The sequence below is a fragment of the Rhinocladiella mackenziei genome (assembly GCF_000835555.1).
Source record: "Rhinocladiella mackenziei CBS 650.93 unplaced genomic scaffold supercont1.2, whole genome shotgun sequence".
Lineage (NCBI taxonomy): Eukaryota > Fungi > Ascomycota > Eurotiomycetes > Chaetothyriales > Herpotrichiellaceae > Rhinocladiella > Rhinocladiella mackenziei.
Genome location: NW_013550603.1, coordinates 4,765,079 through 4,780,235, shown reverse-complemented (window position 1 = coordinate 4,780,235; position 15,157 = coordinate 4,765,079). Strand labels below are relative to the sequence as shown.

At 49.8% G+C, this 15,157-nt stretch overlaps 4 protein-coding genes across 4 annotated transcripts; 2 read left to right on the top strand and 2 right to left on the bottom strand.

Annotated features, from left to right (window-relative positions):
* Positions 1-3,568: 3,568 nt before the first annotated feature.
* On the bottom strand, positions 3,569-5,397 carry Z518_03481 (uncharacterized protein; the record flags this gene model as incomplete). The annotated part of the gene is made up of 4 exons (XM_013420506.1): positions 3,569-3,777; positions 3,837-4,414; positions 4,467-4,666; positions 4,723-5,397. 4 exons carry the CDS (start codon positions 5,395-5,397, stop codon positions 3,569-3,571), a joined length of 1,662 nt encoding a protein of 553 aa, XP_013275960.1.
* A 676-nt stretch (positions 5,398-6,073) lies between these two features.
* On the bottom strand, positions 6,074-8,180 carry Z518_03480 (uncharacterized protein; the record flags this gene model as incomplete). Its single annotated transcript, XM_013420505.1, has 5 exons — positions 6,074-6,306; positions 6,367-6,697; positions 6,751-7,635; positions 7,687-7,929; positions 7,977-8,180. The coding sequence occupies 5 exons, from the start codon at positions 8,178-8,180 to the stop codon at positions 6,074-6,076; spliced, it is 1,896 nt and encodes a 631-aa protein (XP_013275959.1).
* Positions 8,181-9,509: 1,329 nt separating this feature from the next.
* On the top strand, positions 9,510-10,163 carry Z518_03479 (uncharacterized protein; the record flags this gene model as incomplete). The annotated part of the gene is made up of 3 exons (XM_013420504.1): positions 9,510-9,747; positions 9,808-9,883; positions 9,941-10,163. 3 exons carry the CDS (start codon positions 9,510-9,512, stop codon positions 10,161-10,163), a joined length of 537 nt encoding a protein of 178 aa, XP_013275958.1.
* A 2,443-nt stretch (positions 10,164-12,606) lies between these two features.
* Z518_03478 (uncharacterized protein) lies at positions 12,607-13,068 on the top strand (the record flags this gene model as incomplete). Its single annotated transcript, XM_013420503.1, has 2 exons — positions 12,607-12,821; positions 12,873-13,068. 2 exons carry the CDS (start codon positions 12,607-12,609, stop codon positions 13,066-13,068), a joined length of 411 nt encoding a protein of 136 aa, XP_013275957.1.
* Positions 13,069-15,157: the final 2,089 nt, after the last annotated feature.

The following is a 15,157-nucleotide window of genomic DNA, read 5'->3' as shown; positions in this document are numbered from 1 at the left end:
CCGGGAGTCGCAGGTTGGAGAATCCTTCAATTTCCGGTGGAAGTGCTTCCGGCCCTCCATTGGACTCTTACCTCAGCCTGGTCAAACTGTGATTGTGGCCGTTGCCAATGGCATGTCGGGATAATATATATTGCACATTGTGTCAGAATTTCCGGAGGGATGGACAAAATTCAATGCGCTTTCAAGACGAACACCTTCAGGGTTCGATGCTCCCCAAATCGGACCATACTTCTGTGGACTTGTTGGAGGACCAAGCAAAGATATGACGAGCCCTCCAAGCAAAAGAAGTTAACGCAAACTACGTGTTTACCTTGTCTACAAAAGAAGCGACCGGAAATGAAGGTGAACTATGGGCGGGAGGAGAGACGGTTCGAGTCAATGTGTAGATGCTGGAGGATTTTGTGGTTGCGCTTGGAGACGATCCCTTCAATAGAATCACGTCACAAGCTAGAGCTCAAAACTACGGCCTTCGGCTGGCTCCTCAGCCTTCTCCTTGTTTGGAAAACGATCCGCGCGTCACGCTGTGCCCAGTTTCTATCATAATCTGGAAGATGTGCCGAAGGATCTCAGTACAGAGGAGAATTTCACCTCCACCTCCACCATCGTACGATTATCCCACATTATGAGCGCTGTCAACGGAAATATCCTGGCCTAGGGACATACCTTCTCCGAATTGGCGTCGTCTTTCGGTGTTGATGCCCTGGAAGATCAAATTATTAAGTCGGCCCCCCAACCCCTATCCGCTACGCCATCCACTCAATCCTCCCCTGACCACAGGGTTGGGAAAATCGAGCTTCAAAATGGCCTCAGCGCTTGGGAGCAGGAGCCAAAGGTCCGAGGTGCGTAGAAATGACTCGCCCAGAGAGACAAAGATATTTTGAGCAGGCAAGTCGGAGATTGGCAGGCCGGGTCATGGAGCCACGATATCAAGTAGTCTTGGGTATGACAAAGGTACGTAATTCTACCCTTTGAGGACTGTTACCTTTCACTTGTCTGCTTACATATACCCTCAACTCAAGCTAGATCGTATGCCTCGTTCGGCACAGTCGACCCCATGGCAGACTTCATGGAATGTTCAAGGTAGGCCATGAATTGAAATTTCTGCCGAGGGTGTGAGGAATTCCAAGAATATCCAAAATATAGTTTTACGTGAGGATTCGTTGTTTATGTATGATCGAACCACCCAACAGGATAACAAGACGCTTCATGCAAGAACAAATTCATGGTTTCCCATATCAAACAAAGACCGAGGTCCACACTGCCTTCCTAATTTGCCAGCCTTGCTTCCGCCTCGCATTTCCGGTCTTTGTGCGGAATTTGTCAGCCTTGCTTCCGGTTCTTGGCATACACTTCCGACCTCCCTCGGAAAGCGAAAATGGTTCGGCTTGGATTTAAAGCATCTGGCGGTGTCGGGCGTTAAATGCTATGATTCAGACTCCTTACCCAATCGTGTCCTTTCCGACAGGTACATTGAGAGTCCCTGAGACAGCCCCTCAAAATCAGAAACCCGGCGAGTCCAGGCCCATACCAAATCTGAGCTCCAGGCTCGATTCACTCCATGCATTGGCTGTGGAGTCTACTTGTTCAGGGGGAAACGGAGTCAAAGTCAATCCCTAGATTCCATCTCCCCGCATGGAGCCTTCCAGGTGGTCTCCAAGCCAGGTCTGTATTAAGAAAAGATGAGAGACGGTACGGCAGATATAATGCCCCTTGATTCCTGTGTGCGAGTGCCTATATTCTTTGAACTCACATCATTCCCTTCTTCGAGAAACAACCTCAACTCTGAAATGAAACTCTGGTGTCAACGTTCATCTAATAATACATCTATCATGCAGATGGATGTATTCCAAATATATTCGAGCTCCCGTGGCTATGGGATCGATGGTCTACAGCACAGAACCTGGGAGCTTTCAACGGTATACCTCAATCACTACGGCCATCGAATATAATTGAGATGTCGTGCCCATTCTCGTGCTGGCTTTTGGGCACTTTAGGACTCAACTCGGCCGGAGCAGCGTTTGGTGACATCCATAACTCTTGATCGGCCGGCCGCTTTCAAGTAAACATACAATGCAGATGGGGAGTGTAATATTGATTATCAATGCCCCCTTGTATGCTGGAAATGTTGACCCTGGCATGTTTCTTTGTAGTTGGGTTCCTCTCAAACTGTGGAATCGGGATATTGATTTGTGTCCTCCCAGTGTGAGTCGATCTCCGAGTTCTCTTAGCACGACACCCTAGAATCTGCTGAGAGGACAGCGTTTCTGTAAAGGTAGATATCAATCTGAAATCGCCACGCCAGAGACCAGAGGTTTCATGGTTTCAATGCACGGGGTATACTGTCTGTGTGTGTGGATACTCCGCAAAAAACTCACCAATCTAATTTTGCGCCATTCAGGAGTATTGCTCGCAGTCGGTTATGGACTCTCAATCTAGGTGGGCTTTGGCATACGTTTTATCTCAGCCTCAGGTTCATCTTCCACATTTCCCTAGCGCTTCCCATATTACCTTTCAAATCATCCCCGGCACTGATCTTACTGATGGAGTCACCTTGACTCCCTTACTCTCCACGTTGATAGATGCAGCGAGACCGATATCAAGAGGCTGAAACAGTCCTTCAACGACTTCATACCTGGAAGGGGCAGAACGACAACAATCTGAATGGACAGGCCGAAAACGGTCTCGATGGACATCACAATCACGACTAGATTACCGACGGCATCACGCTCAAATTGAACTCTATCGCGAAATGGACAGCACCCATTCCCGCTGGGTACTGAACAAGACCCCTGGAAACCGCAAACAGGTTGTGGAAGATCTGTTCATGGGTCTAGTGATCATCGCTAACTATGGTATGATCCGGTTCCAACGGCTCGGGCTCACAGAATACGTTCCATTGATGTGTTTGTCTTTCCTGGTCACCGCCACCTTTTTCGCAATGTCGATATAGTACTATTCGTGGACCGATTTGGTCGTCGCAGGTTTCTCCTCATTGGCTGTGTTGGTATGTGCCTGATATTTGAGACCCTTCTTCCGGCTCTTTACAGTAGAACTGACTACATTACCAGCCAGCGTACCATAGCATGGAAATATTCCACGCCAGAGTGTCAGACATGTCCATCGCTTTTTGAGGCCTCTGATCAACCGACCTGAACGTTGGAAGTCCGTCTATAATCTAGTAATGACTTCCAAACTGCATCAGGACCGAGTTAACGGGTTTTGGTTGACAAGTATTCGGATTTCGAATCGATGCTGTGAGGATGGAAGTCCAAGTGGTTGACCGAATTGCGGCTGTATGTACCTATGCAGAGAATCTAGTTCGGCCTCAGACAAAAGCCTTTCCAGGAGGTAGACATGAAAGAGTTAAGACGGAAGAACCGGTCACATGTCACCTTGAAAGATAAACAATCTCGTCATTTTCAAGATCGAGCGAAATTGGGCCATCGGAAACCCGTGAATTGTGAAGAGAACACGGTCGAATGGGGTCGAAGCTGAGCCTAATGTGGCGAAAGGTCCATTGGATTGGCTAATATCTGAGAGTTGTAAACTTGGGAATAAATCAACTGGACTACCTTGAAATAATCGAGCTCCGTCGCCGCTGTACCTCATCCGCTTGCACGGGAGGACCTTCGTAGTTGTTCTTACCCCACACGAAATACCAAAGCGCAGAGATGGCAATACCGCCCACGAAGACAGCCGAAGCGTAGTTCATGGTGTCCAAAGTCGTAGGGTTGAAGAATGGAAAACTGAAGACGGGTATAATGAAAAAAGCCCAGGCTGTCGAGATGTTAGGACACTGGGGATCACCATTGGAGTTCAGCGTTAAGGGGACGTACCAATCGTGACCACGTTGCAGAAGACACCAAGAATCCCAAAGTCCCATGCGCCCTCATTCAAGTGCTTTCGTCCACCCAGAAGGGAGACCGCCACGGGCATCACGTACGATATGGTCAAAAAGATCACAGCTGAACCGCTAAAAGCGTTGAAAGCCGCATACGACCCAAAATATATGAGACCAAGTAAAATCTGTACCAACATGCTGAGCATCATGGCGTTGAGCGGCACGTCGAGATTCAAATTGACTTTTTTCCACCAACTCGACCCTGGAATCGCTCCGTCACGGGAGAAAGCCCACAGGCAGCGTGACGAGGCGGTAGTGCAAGCGGTGCCGCAGAGGATTCCAAGGATGATTATGGGGACTGTGAGTGCGAAAGCGCCGCCCTCGTGTCCGATGGCGGAGCGGAGGATGAAGGGCAGAGGCTGTCCATAGGGATCGCTGATGACTTCGAGGAGATCCGGAAGAACAAACATCAAGGGGATGAGGAAGATGATGCCACAGAGCCAATTGAGACCCAGGGCCCAGCACATGGCTCTGGGAACTTGAGTGGCCGGGTCACGAACCTCTTCGCACATGCTTGGGTTGTGTGTTAGATCAGGGCTGGATAGAGAGAATACCGAGAACTCACGATAGAATCATCCCCGTGGCTGAGGTGGCATAAGCGGCATGGAGCAGGCCAATGCAGAATGACCAGCCTTCGGTCCAGCCGGTGTTGGCCTGGAATTCGCCGAATGCGAAGCCCGCACTGTTGCGACCGGCTTTAGCGATGGCGAGCACGCAGATCAGAATGGCAAAGACGCCTCCAAATGTCCAGTAGATGGTCATGGTCTACTTCGAAGTCAGGTCTTGATTGCGGGGGGCAAAGTGATTCCGGAATGTCTTACATCCAACAAAGGAAGCCATTTGTTGCCCAGGGCGGAAATGGCATTGCAAATGAGAGTGATGGCGAGGAAGATGAGATAGTATTGATACGTTTCTGCGGCAAAGATACCACTACCCTCCTGGTCCTGAAAGATGTTGATACAGGCAACAAAAAAGAGTGTGGTGCCGAAGTTGACGGAGAGCGTGACGATGGTGTTGCCCAGAGCGTATGCCCATCCACAGATCCAGGCAGTCATTTTGCGAAATCGGGGAGGGGACAGCATGAACGTCTGGTAATAAACCCCTCCCGCGGTGGGATATACAGAGGTGATTTCACCGAGCGAGATCGCAAGGCATAAGATGATGGCGCAGACGCCACACCAACCCCAGATGACGGCGACAGGCCCTCCGCCAGCGATGGGATATAACAAAGTCGTGGAGAGACCATAGGGAACTGAAGCCAGCACAAAGGACATAAACGCGACTTGAAAGGTGGTCCTCGATCTGACCAGCTCGGCCTGGTATCCGAGGATGTTGAGCAAATCGTCAGCATGTCCGGCTTCCACGTTATTGGCGACGCTATGTCTGCCTTCCTTGCTCTTGTACTCCATTGGAGCATCGTGCCCGAGTACGCCATTGTTTGGTAGTGAGGTCCTCTGCCAGTCGCGGCTGGACTGGGTTGCAGGATCTCCAGTCATCGTAGGGGTCACCCAAGGTTATCACGGTGTGCGGGGGAGCCCAGGGCGTCGGTATCATCGAGGGGTGTGCCACTCAGGTGCTAGGCGGGGTGGAGAAAAAGTTGCGCTAGCTAGAGCCTAGAGATTAGCGAGGAACAGCCACCTTTCAAGGCTTATGAATGAATATTGGTCCTGGGCGAGTTTGTTTTCAGCAACGAGGTGCTGGCAAGATATTTGAGGAAGAAAACGAGCTGAGCGTGACCTCTTCCTTTAAATGGAGCACGGCCCACGTCAAACGTTGCAGAAGGAAATCTGTTCGCGGATGGGGCCACATCGCAACAAGATCTTCCAAGCCCTATGGACTGGCTTGGGAGGAGAAAGTGTACTTGGCTCGATGGAGCCCGCTGACCAGCGAGAGCTCCGATACGCCAGATGTAAAGAACGTCAATGGTTTCAACGGGTCTTTGCTACAATGAGAGTTCTGGGCCAAGAATACTCAAGAATAAGAGCGCGGCAAGACCTACTGTTAGAGGCAGGTGTTGGGTGGCAACTCAGGTGAGTTTCGCCAGACGAAGGCTAACTACAGTAAATCCCTCTCCAGGTATGACGTACTTGTAGACAAGGCCCCACTGGCCTCGTAGAGTATCTTCCAGTCTCTATAACTTCTCGCTATCGCCGATACCCGCCTCGGGATACTTCACTCGTCATCATCAGGATACTCGATAAACATCTGGTCGAAGCTGGTGTATGAGTACTCGCCAGTCTCTGTATTATAAGTAAGGTTCGTCGGAACGATATCCCCACCCTGCAAGTATCCAGACTCGGCAGATCCTCCAGCAACCGGACGCTGGAGACGATTCGCACCGGCTTGAACGGTGAAATTAGCCAAGCTAATCTCCAATGGGTTGCGGGTCGCCACTGTTGGACATCCTAGAGATGTCAGTGAGATAAAAAAAAAAAAAAATATATATGGTGGAAATCTAGTCTTACCAAAATATCGGGCATCAATCTTTTCCGCACTAACTTGCAGCTCGAAATATCCTCGATAATAACCCTCGTTCCACTGCAGCTCACTGTTGTCGTTGACCAGATAGGTGCTTTGATTGTTGGCGGTGGCAATAGTGCCCCCAAAGCCAGTCGAGCTGACGGCCGTGCCAGCAAATTCCACGCCAACCGCACCGGCTCCCGTCACCGGATCGTAATCGGCCTCATCAAACCAGACCAAGTCCGACACCCAATTCGCATGGCTATCACCGGCGAGCATAATGTTGTTATCGATCTCATGGTCGTACATGACTTGGTAGGTTCGGTTCCGGTTGGCCTATACATCATATCAGTGAGGCCATACCCACGAGGAATTTTACCACCGCGTACCATGTACCCGTCCCATTGATCACCATTATAGGGATTTTCAAATGTGCCAAACCACGAGGTGACATTGATACGAGAGAAGACGATTTGGTTACCAATGATCCGCCACACTGCACCACGGTTTTTGCTTTCGATCAGGGTTCGATAGAACCAGTTCTCCTGTGGACCCCCCATCAATGACCGAGCAGCGTCGTTGGAGATATCATAGATATAATCGTCGTTCCAGTTGAGCGTCGTGATGCTACGGTCGTAGTTGCGTGTATCTAGCATGATCAAATCGAACATCTTCCCCATCTTGAAACTTCGCCAGATTCGCAAATTATCGTCCAGTGCAACCTGACGAATGGGCATCCACTCAAAGTAGGCTCGCACGGCATTCATCTTGCGTTGATCGACGCTCACGCCGCCAAACTCGATAAAGGACTCTTCAGTATTGTTCATACCAGAAAACCCGTCGCGGTACCCATTGTTAGCAACCTCATGATCATCCCAAACCGGAATCCAGGGGAATTGCTGGTGAGATAAGCGGAGGTCTAGATCGGTCCGATATTGTGCAATGCGCGTTCGGTAGTCGTACAACGTGATGATCTCTCGAGGAGGATTCGTAGCGCGTGCATCCCGGCCCGGCACGCCCATTTCATATTCATAGATGTAATCGCCGAGATGGACAACATAGTCGACATGGTCCTTTCGCGCCCCATTACCATAGGCGTTGAAGTAGCCGTTGGGGAAATTAGAGCACGAGTATACGGCTAAGCCGATTGGCGTCGAGCTGTCATCCTCGGCCGGAGCGGTCTTTGTACGGCCCACTGGGCTGGAATTGGAAGAGCGGCATATGGTGAACTGATAATAGTATGTGGTGAAAGGCTGAAGTTTGGTGGCCTCAACCTGCGATCAAATAAGTCTCGGTGATAGCGCCAGCTCGGAGACATCAAATACCTTGACCGTGTAATCAATGTCCGAAGTGGTATATGCCTGGCCCTTGCTGACGACGGCTTCGAAGGCATCATCAGAAGCCACGCGCCAATCCAAACAGATGGGATTGGAGGATGTTTTGATATAGCGCTCGGTCTCGTGGCTGTAGAAAGGTACTGTTCCTGATACGGTGACGTTCGAGTCGTCATTTTCCATCATCGGTGCAACTCTGGTCCAAAGAATGACCGAGTCGGGATATGGATCACCCTGATATTGTGAGAAGACGGAGCAAGGTGAGTTTCGGGCGAGCATACCGAGGCAACGCCATGAGTAAAATTCAAGGAAGCCGGATCCCAGCTGGTACCGTCACGTTTCTCCAGATTTCTCTTCATGACCTTTGGAACATCGATACCCAGGGCGGGGTGCTCGGTCGATGGACTGAGATAGTTGAGGTTGCCATCGTAGCTGGCAGAAGCCCCCGTGGCCAACAAGGCTATATAAACGACGCCTAATATCATGGTGAGCGTTGCAATGTGGAGGATGAAAGCAGATCCTACCCAAACTTCAGCATAGCTTCCAATGATTTATATACGATCCTGAGATCGTCAAATCTCACAGCAGCGGAGAACGGGGATCTGTCGAGCATCGGCACAGCGTGGAACATTGAACGTCATGAAGCTCCCTTCCTTCGGCATGTACCCTCGTCTCTGTGGGTATGCAAGACAGGCAGCCAATGACGAAGAGGCCAATTCAAAGCCGGGTCCGGTAATCTAAATGACACATGGCGATTGAAGGGAAGAATATTGGTCAAAACACATCAATGGAGAATGGAAGGGAATTTCTTGGCCCTGCGCCGAGAGAAAATTCCCGTCTTAGACCTTCCTTTTCTACGTTAGCGGAAACGAGGTAGAATGGGCCTTGTATATCCGGCCAAGAAGCGTACGAGTAAATATTGCGCTCAAGTCCCACGTGGTCAATCGAAGCTACAGTGCGATGATTAGAGTGGAATGATCTCAATCTACGAGAAAGATGATCAAAGTAAAAGATATATTGGGTCAGTAAATCCCGGTGGAGAGTAGACTCGAACAGGGTGAAGTATGTCCTCGCCATATAATCGAAAAATATACTAAGATCGCTCCCATCATGCATAGCTGGCCACTGTCTTCTCTCCCCAGTAAAGAACTCTTGATGTGTTCCAACAATGGCCGTCACTATTAGGGTAATATCTCAGGACCCCTTTCAATCCTCCTTTAGCAGTATAACTCGGTCTGTGTCCTTTACCACTTGCATGAGATGTATTTCCATCAGCATCCTGATATCATATCCTGCGGGGAAAGCGAAGCGGGGGAGATCGATAGAGCTGAATCCCTTGTTTGAATGGCCAAGGATAGGAGACATTGCGGGGGAAATGCTGATATGGGGCTTCGTTTGAGACTTTTGACTCACGTGTCGTTGATCCAGAGCAATTGAACGAAAGGTTTCTATGTAAGAAGTACAGAATTGCCGAAGATTCTTGCATCTGGTGTGAACTGCACTGATTCCGACTGAGAGATGACGCAAGTGGATCAGACAAACACCGATCAATCTACGTCCACACACCATGTTCAATATAAACATCGCCATTGCATCGTAGACTATTACCGGACCAAAGTCATCGACCCTAAAGATCAGCGGAAAGGCGACCGTCCATTTTCGTCATCTCAACCTTTCCCAGTTCTCCAAAGATGTATCAAAAGCGGACTATGATCGGAGAGTCGAGCTCATCAGATCCAGGCTTGACAATTTGTCCCTCGTGGCGGCCAACTTGACACTTACTTTCGGACCTAATTATCTTCCATAATTGATTAATGCGTGGGGAGTGTCCGGCGAAGCTTGCGGCCGTCACTGGCGGGCTACCGGACGATGTTGATGCCCAAGTTTATATTGCCGCAGTCAAGATCAAGCGGTACGTTGATGGTTTAATGGACGCCCGGTACGCCCTCAACCGGCGACATCTTTTTATGCTTACCGGTTCTACTCGAGTTGGTGTCAAACTCGTCGATGCCTTGACACCATTCAATGCTGTTCATCCTAAGCTCGATCGACGTGATTTGAATAATTTGCCAAAACCGGAGAGAGGACATTGAACCAGCGAAAGAGATCCAGGCGTGTGGGAATATGGTTTTGTCAAAAATGCACTTTTCCCAGAGGAAGCCAGATCGCTGAAGGTTGACGGATCTGGGTACTTTGACGGCGGTAAGACGAAATCCAATCCACGCGTTTGGTGTTTTCCAAACAGGGGCAAAGAATTCATTGACCTGCTTGAGAACAAGATCATAGATGATGTAGTTCCTGATTTTCTAGGAGACGATGCCCTCCTGTTCTCGTATACCGCCAATATTGCCCGTCCAGGAAACTCTCCGACGCATATGCATACCGATCAAATCACCATTCGGCCGCCACTGGGATCGGTTGCTGCCAGTATGAATTGGATGTATTTCCTAGACGATGTCGGTGAATAAAACGGTAGAACCTTGTTTATGCTAGGTCGTCATAGAGAAAACTGGACCACCGATGATCCATATGATCCAATTGACACCCTGGCAGCAGCTGGTTCTGCAGGAACCTGTATGGCCTTCGAAAGCAGGCTTTGGCATGCAACTGGCACGAATAAAACGCCGGATGGTAGTGAGAGGGAGCGGCCTGTAATTCTAGTCTTCTTCACACGACCATGGATGAGACAACAAGAAACCTGTTCGTTGTTCCTCAAGAAGGACGTTCTTGAATCTTGTTCGGCTAAAGCCAATGGTCATTTCGGATTCAAGACCTGCGGCAGCATGAGAAGGGTTCAAAGCAAGAAGAAAGCTGGAGAGATCGTGCACAAACCAAAAGAGAATGTGTATATCGGGGTCCTTGACGTTGGCAGCTTTAAGGACGAGAAGCTCAAGATTCAACTAGACATGAAGCAATAGTTACATTGCTAGCCGAATCCACATCCAGGCATCAATAAATTTTGTACCAAGACCTCTTCCTTGTCTAGCTAAGAGCTCTGTTCGGGAGAAACAACGTCATGGTGCGTTAAGCCAGACCATAAAATCTGCAGCAAGCTCCGCTAGAACAAATCAGTGTCTGGCTGGGCGGCTCAAGCCGGCCCAAGCCGGGCCGACATACCTGTATCATCGCACTCGGATTTGCCTTCTTTCGCCATTCGCAGTGGCCACCAGTCCAGGATTGATGTGGAATACTTTGAGCCGGCGCTCAGCTTGTTCATAATGGAGATAGCGGAACCATCTCCAAAGCTGCCAATTTACTTGCCCCATATCCAGACAGGTCTGGAATGAAATCGACGACAGCGGCGCTAGAAGTAATGTTCATCACTGTCGGCAATTCTGCTGCATGTTGAAGGGATGCTGCGGCTAAAAAGGGATGGTCTTTCACGCTGACTTCAAAGTGCCTCTAATACCCAGCGTTGTTCACAAGAATATCGAGTGGTTGATCAGAGGCCTGTTTCCGTTCCAGAGGAAAGAATTCGGGAGATTTTTGTGTCCTTCGGTGACGTCGAGGACAAATTTCCCCACGATGACATTGAGACGTTCCTTTGATATGATTTGATGTGTTTTCTCGAGAGTCGAAAGAGTCCGATCACAGAGAAGCTTAGCTTGTACACACACTGTTGCAAATGATAATGCTCTTGCCATCCAAATACCCGTACCAGATCCAGCGATGAACACCGTCTTGTTTGATGATGGAGCATCTTTCAACCGACCTTGCAAGACTGGTTATGTGTCATGATGAAAACGGGACGTGAAGTCCTTGCGTATTATGGTTCGCAGTGTGCGACATATACCGCCTCTTCAAAATCTTGGATACGAATGCCAGACGTGCCCCTTTCTCGAGAATTGGCGTGGGCGCAAGGAGGAGAGCCACCTAATTGTAGGCACGCTACCACATAACAGCAACGCTGCCGGCGACGAGTCCTGGCTCTGTTATGGATCCATACAAGGCTTGGAGAGCTGGCCAACTAACACCCTTGAAGCACGCTGAATAGCCCAGAACTACCGTAGGAGAAGGCCCGACAGTGGAGGATTTTGGAGTCTCGTGCGGAAGATGCTTGAGGGGACAATGGACGGCCGAGGGAAACTCAGGTGGGAGGCCTCGACCTGAGTCCGGGGACTCTCTCTCTTTTCGTGAAGTTGCGGAGAGGATCTAGTTAGTCCCTACGGTATTTGTGTCGTTCTAGCTATGCTGAGTAATGGCTGAAAACCGAGTTGGTATCCTGAAGTGGTCGGGACAATGTTGGACGGTATTCACCCTGGAAGACCATTGCTGTCGTTTCTTGTTGTACGTCTGGCAGTGAAAATCAGTCCTGTCCTTCGGCCTCCTGCTGATTCTCCTACCACAGGCTCAAAATCTCGTTTTGTTAGAGATAAACCTCCCGGGAAACGGTCAATGCAAGCATATGTCGAGTATTGTCAACGGCAGGATCTTGCGATATCGTTGCAGGAAAACTATCGTTCTCCACAAATTGCCGTTGTGACGAGAATAGTTTGCTACGAGGTAGGGGTCTTTTTGGGTTTATGACTGCGGCCTTAAGCATCAATGCAGAATGACAGACCCATGGCAAAATTCTCCAAGACTCCACAACGTGATGATCAAAGAGTTGACGGAAGTCAGCCGCAGGATCACATTTTCTGAAAGAGATGAACATTCCACTGCAGCAAATATTGTACCTGGCTTGGGATTTCAACAGAAATCGACGCGTGGACACAATAACGTCATGTGGCCGACGTAGCCTCAGAAACGCGTCTCTAGCTTTCTTTCTTGCCAAGACCAAAACACGCTAGCAACCTCTGTGTACGCGTCTCCGTAAACAAATCAATTTTCATCTCACCTGCGCCGTCCCACCATTTGACCTACCCCTGCAAAAGCAAAAGCCACACTATAAGTACGCGCTCTGTTCCCATCATGGCACAACCACAAGTTCCAGACCCTGCCATCATAGCGGCTGCCATCAACGGAATGACTGCGGAAGGAAACACCATTGCACAGAGTGCCCAGGCATACAACGCTCATAATCGTCATCTCGCTAATCAGCTAACACTCTGTGCCAACTACCCTGTCGGACAGATGCAGCAACAGCTTGCTGGCCTCCAACGGTCAACCGACAAGATTAGGGCCGAGTAAGTCTTTACGAACTCTTGCATATTATTGCTAAAATTTGCTCTTCACAGGATTTGGAATTTGAGAGCTCAAATTCAGAACGGAAAACTCACCATAGCTACAGGAGCTTTAACTAGCATGCGCAGCGTCGATCCGGGCGATAACCCTCAAGTTCCAATCGGCAATCTCATCCCACACTTTCCAACCACCCCTGATGATATATCAGATATGAACGGTACTCTCCCTTTCCAATGTATCTCCTTTTGAGGCTCACTGAATTGATAAATGTTCTACACAGCACAAGAGTGTCGCCGCCTTCTCATTGCCCTCGATTGGCCTATTCCTGGAGGTCAAGTTGGAGTAAGAACACTCAGATCAGCTGTGCGGAACGCAGTCGGACTTGTACCTCTCTAGAACTCGGCTTCGAGGGAAGATTCATGCAAGGTAGAATGTAGTCGAGGGAGCGGGTTGTTCAAGCTCATGTAGTGGAGGTGTTTAGCGGTCGGCTTCGAGAGGGGAGATGAAGGGGACGTTGGGACGAATGGTGAGGATTTCACCTAATGACGTGTTAGAGTCAGAGGCATTATGGCTGTAAGCCCTGTGGAGTAAATGAATAGTGCTGGGACGCCGCAACGGATAAGGGATTCACCTCGCGTCATATGGGAGCTGATGAACTCAACAAAGGGAGGTGGCTGCTGTTTGGGCTCTCTGTGGTCCGAAGTATTCCACCGCGGCAAGCGAGCTAGCAGAACCTTCGACCTGGTTTCTGAAGCAAAACGATTTCAAAGTTCGTCTCCAAACCCGGAATTGGTCCAAATGATTAAAGCGGAGCGTGGAGCGGAGCTTTTTCTAGACTCCGACCCCCCTACCCGTGCCCGCGTGAGTTATCGAGGGTTCAATTTTGTTCACGTGACTCGAGTCGTCGCTGACTGGCCGACGAAATCGCTGCTGATTGGTCGGGAAAAATGCTAAATCATATGATCTTGCGATCGGTGCGCGCGCCCATCGATGTGAAGCGTGCCGCCGACTTTTCCTCGACTCCAAGGCACCCCTTTCCTCCTGTCATGTCCGACGTCGATGCCAAATACTGCTCGGCCTGTCTCCAAAAGCGTCTTCTCTCCTTCTTTCTCAAAGATGCCTCGGCCGCCCCCGGGAGCAAGGTCTTTTCGACCTGTATGGCCTATCGTGACAAGCGGAGAAGGAGAAGGGCTCGACAGCAGGACCTTCGAACGCAGTGAGGCCTGGGGGTATGGGGGCTAGCCCCCATAAAAGACATAGTGACCAACATCGTCTACATATGATCCATGGACTGGATCCGATGGAGGATGTCGTACGGCAAAGGACACCGTGATCAACATCGTCTACATATGGTCCATGGACTGGATCCGATCAGAAGCCCAAATCGTGGCGCATGTCACGGGACCACATGCCAAGGATTACGTATTCAGGGGTTCTTCAGCACTTCCTGCGTAGCATCCTATCTTGACTCTCTTCGTGCTACGTCTTGTACCTAGAACTAGATGCTAGCTAGAATACACTGATTGTACCCTTGACCCCGACCCTCACAACGCAGCTGCGCACGGGAAAAGTCATCTCAACAGTGCCCTCCACAGTATTGGCGCGACAGACTCGAAGTTGTGTGAATGGTGCCAACGACCGGAAACAGTACGACCCTTTCTTGTGGAGTGCTCACGATGGACAGTGGAGCGTAGACGTTACCTTCAAACAGCAACTACAAGATGGTGCGATGTGTCCTATCTCCTTGGAGGGTGGTTCAATAAAAGGCTAGACGGCCCAAAGGACAAATGGAAAGCGAACATGAAAGTTATCCGTGCAGTGATTGAACTTGCGAAGCCACCGGACGATTGCAGACGAACTTATGAGATAGATATTGTCGGACAGGGGGCTATAGGCTCCACCATTGAAACGCTGGTGAGAGGTTACCATGGACGACGATGTTGATGGGGGTTACTCTGTGCGACGACGAGGTGTTCGCATGTCTATAAAGGAACCCTCAGCAACTCGACAAGTAGATAGAGAACAGAGCACTCCTTCACCCCAAGTTGTACTCAAAGTTTGATAGATAGCTGCCCAAAGGAAAGAGCGAGTGCCGACACCGGAAGTTGCTGCACCGTTGAATGACCAGTAACACTCTGGAAAACGCTCTTGATGACCTGGTTGATGGCTCGAAAGGGGCGACGGTCTTGTAGAATCGAAGGATCTAACAGCTGGACATGAAATGAACCGGCTGACAATAGAGGTAGCGCGTAGCAATTAGCTAGAAACTCAACCGCCTTTTTGTTATTCTGTACACCGGCTACAATATCTCCCACAAAACGCTACATACACTGCGTTA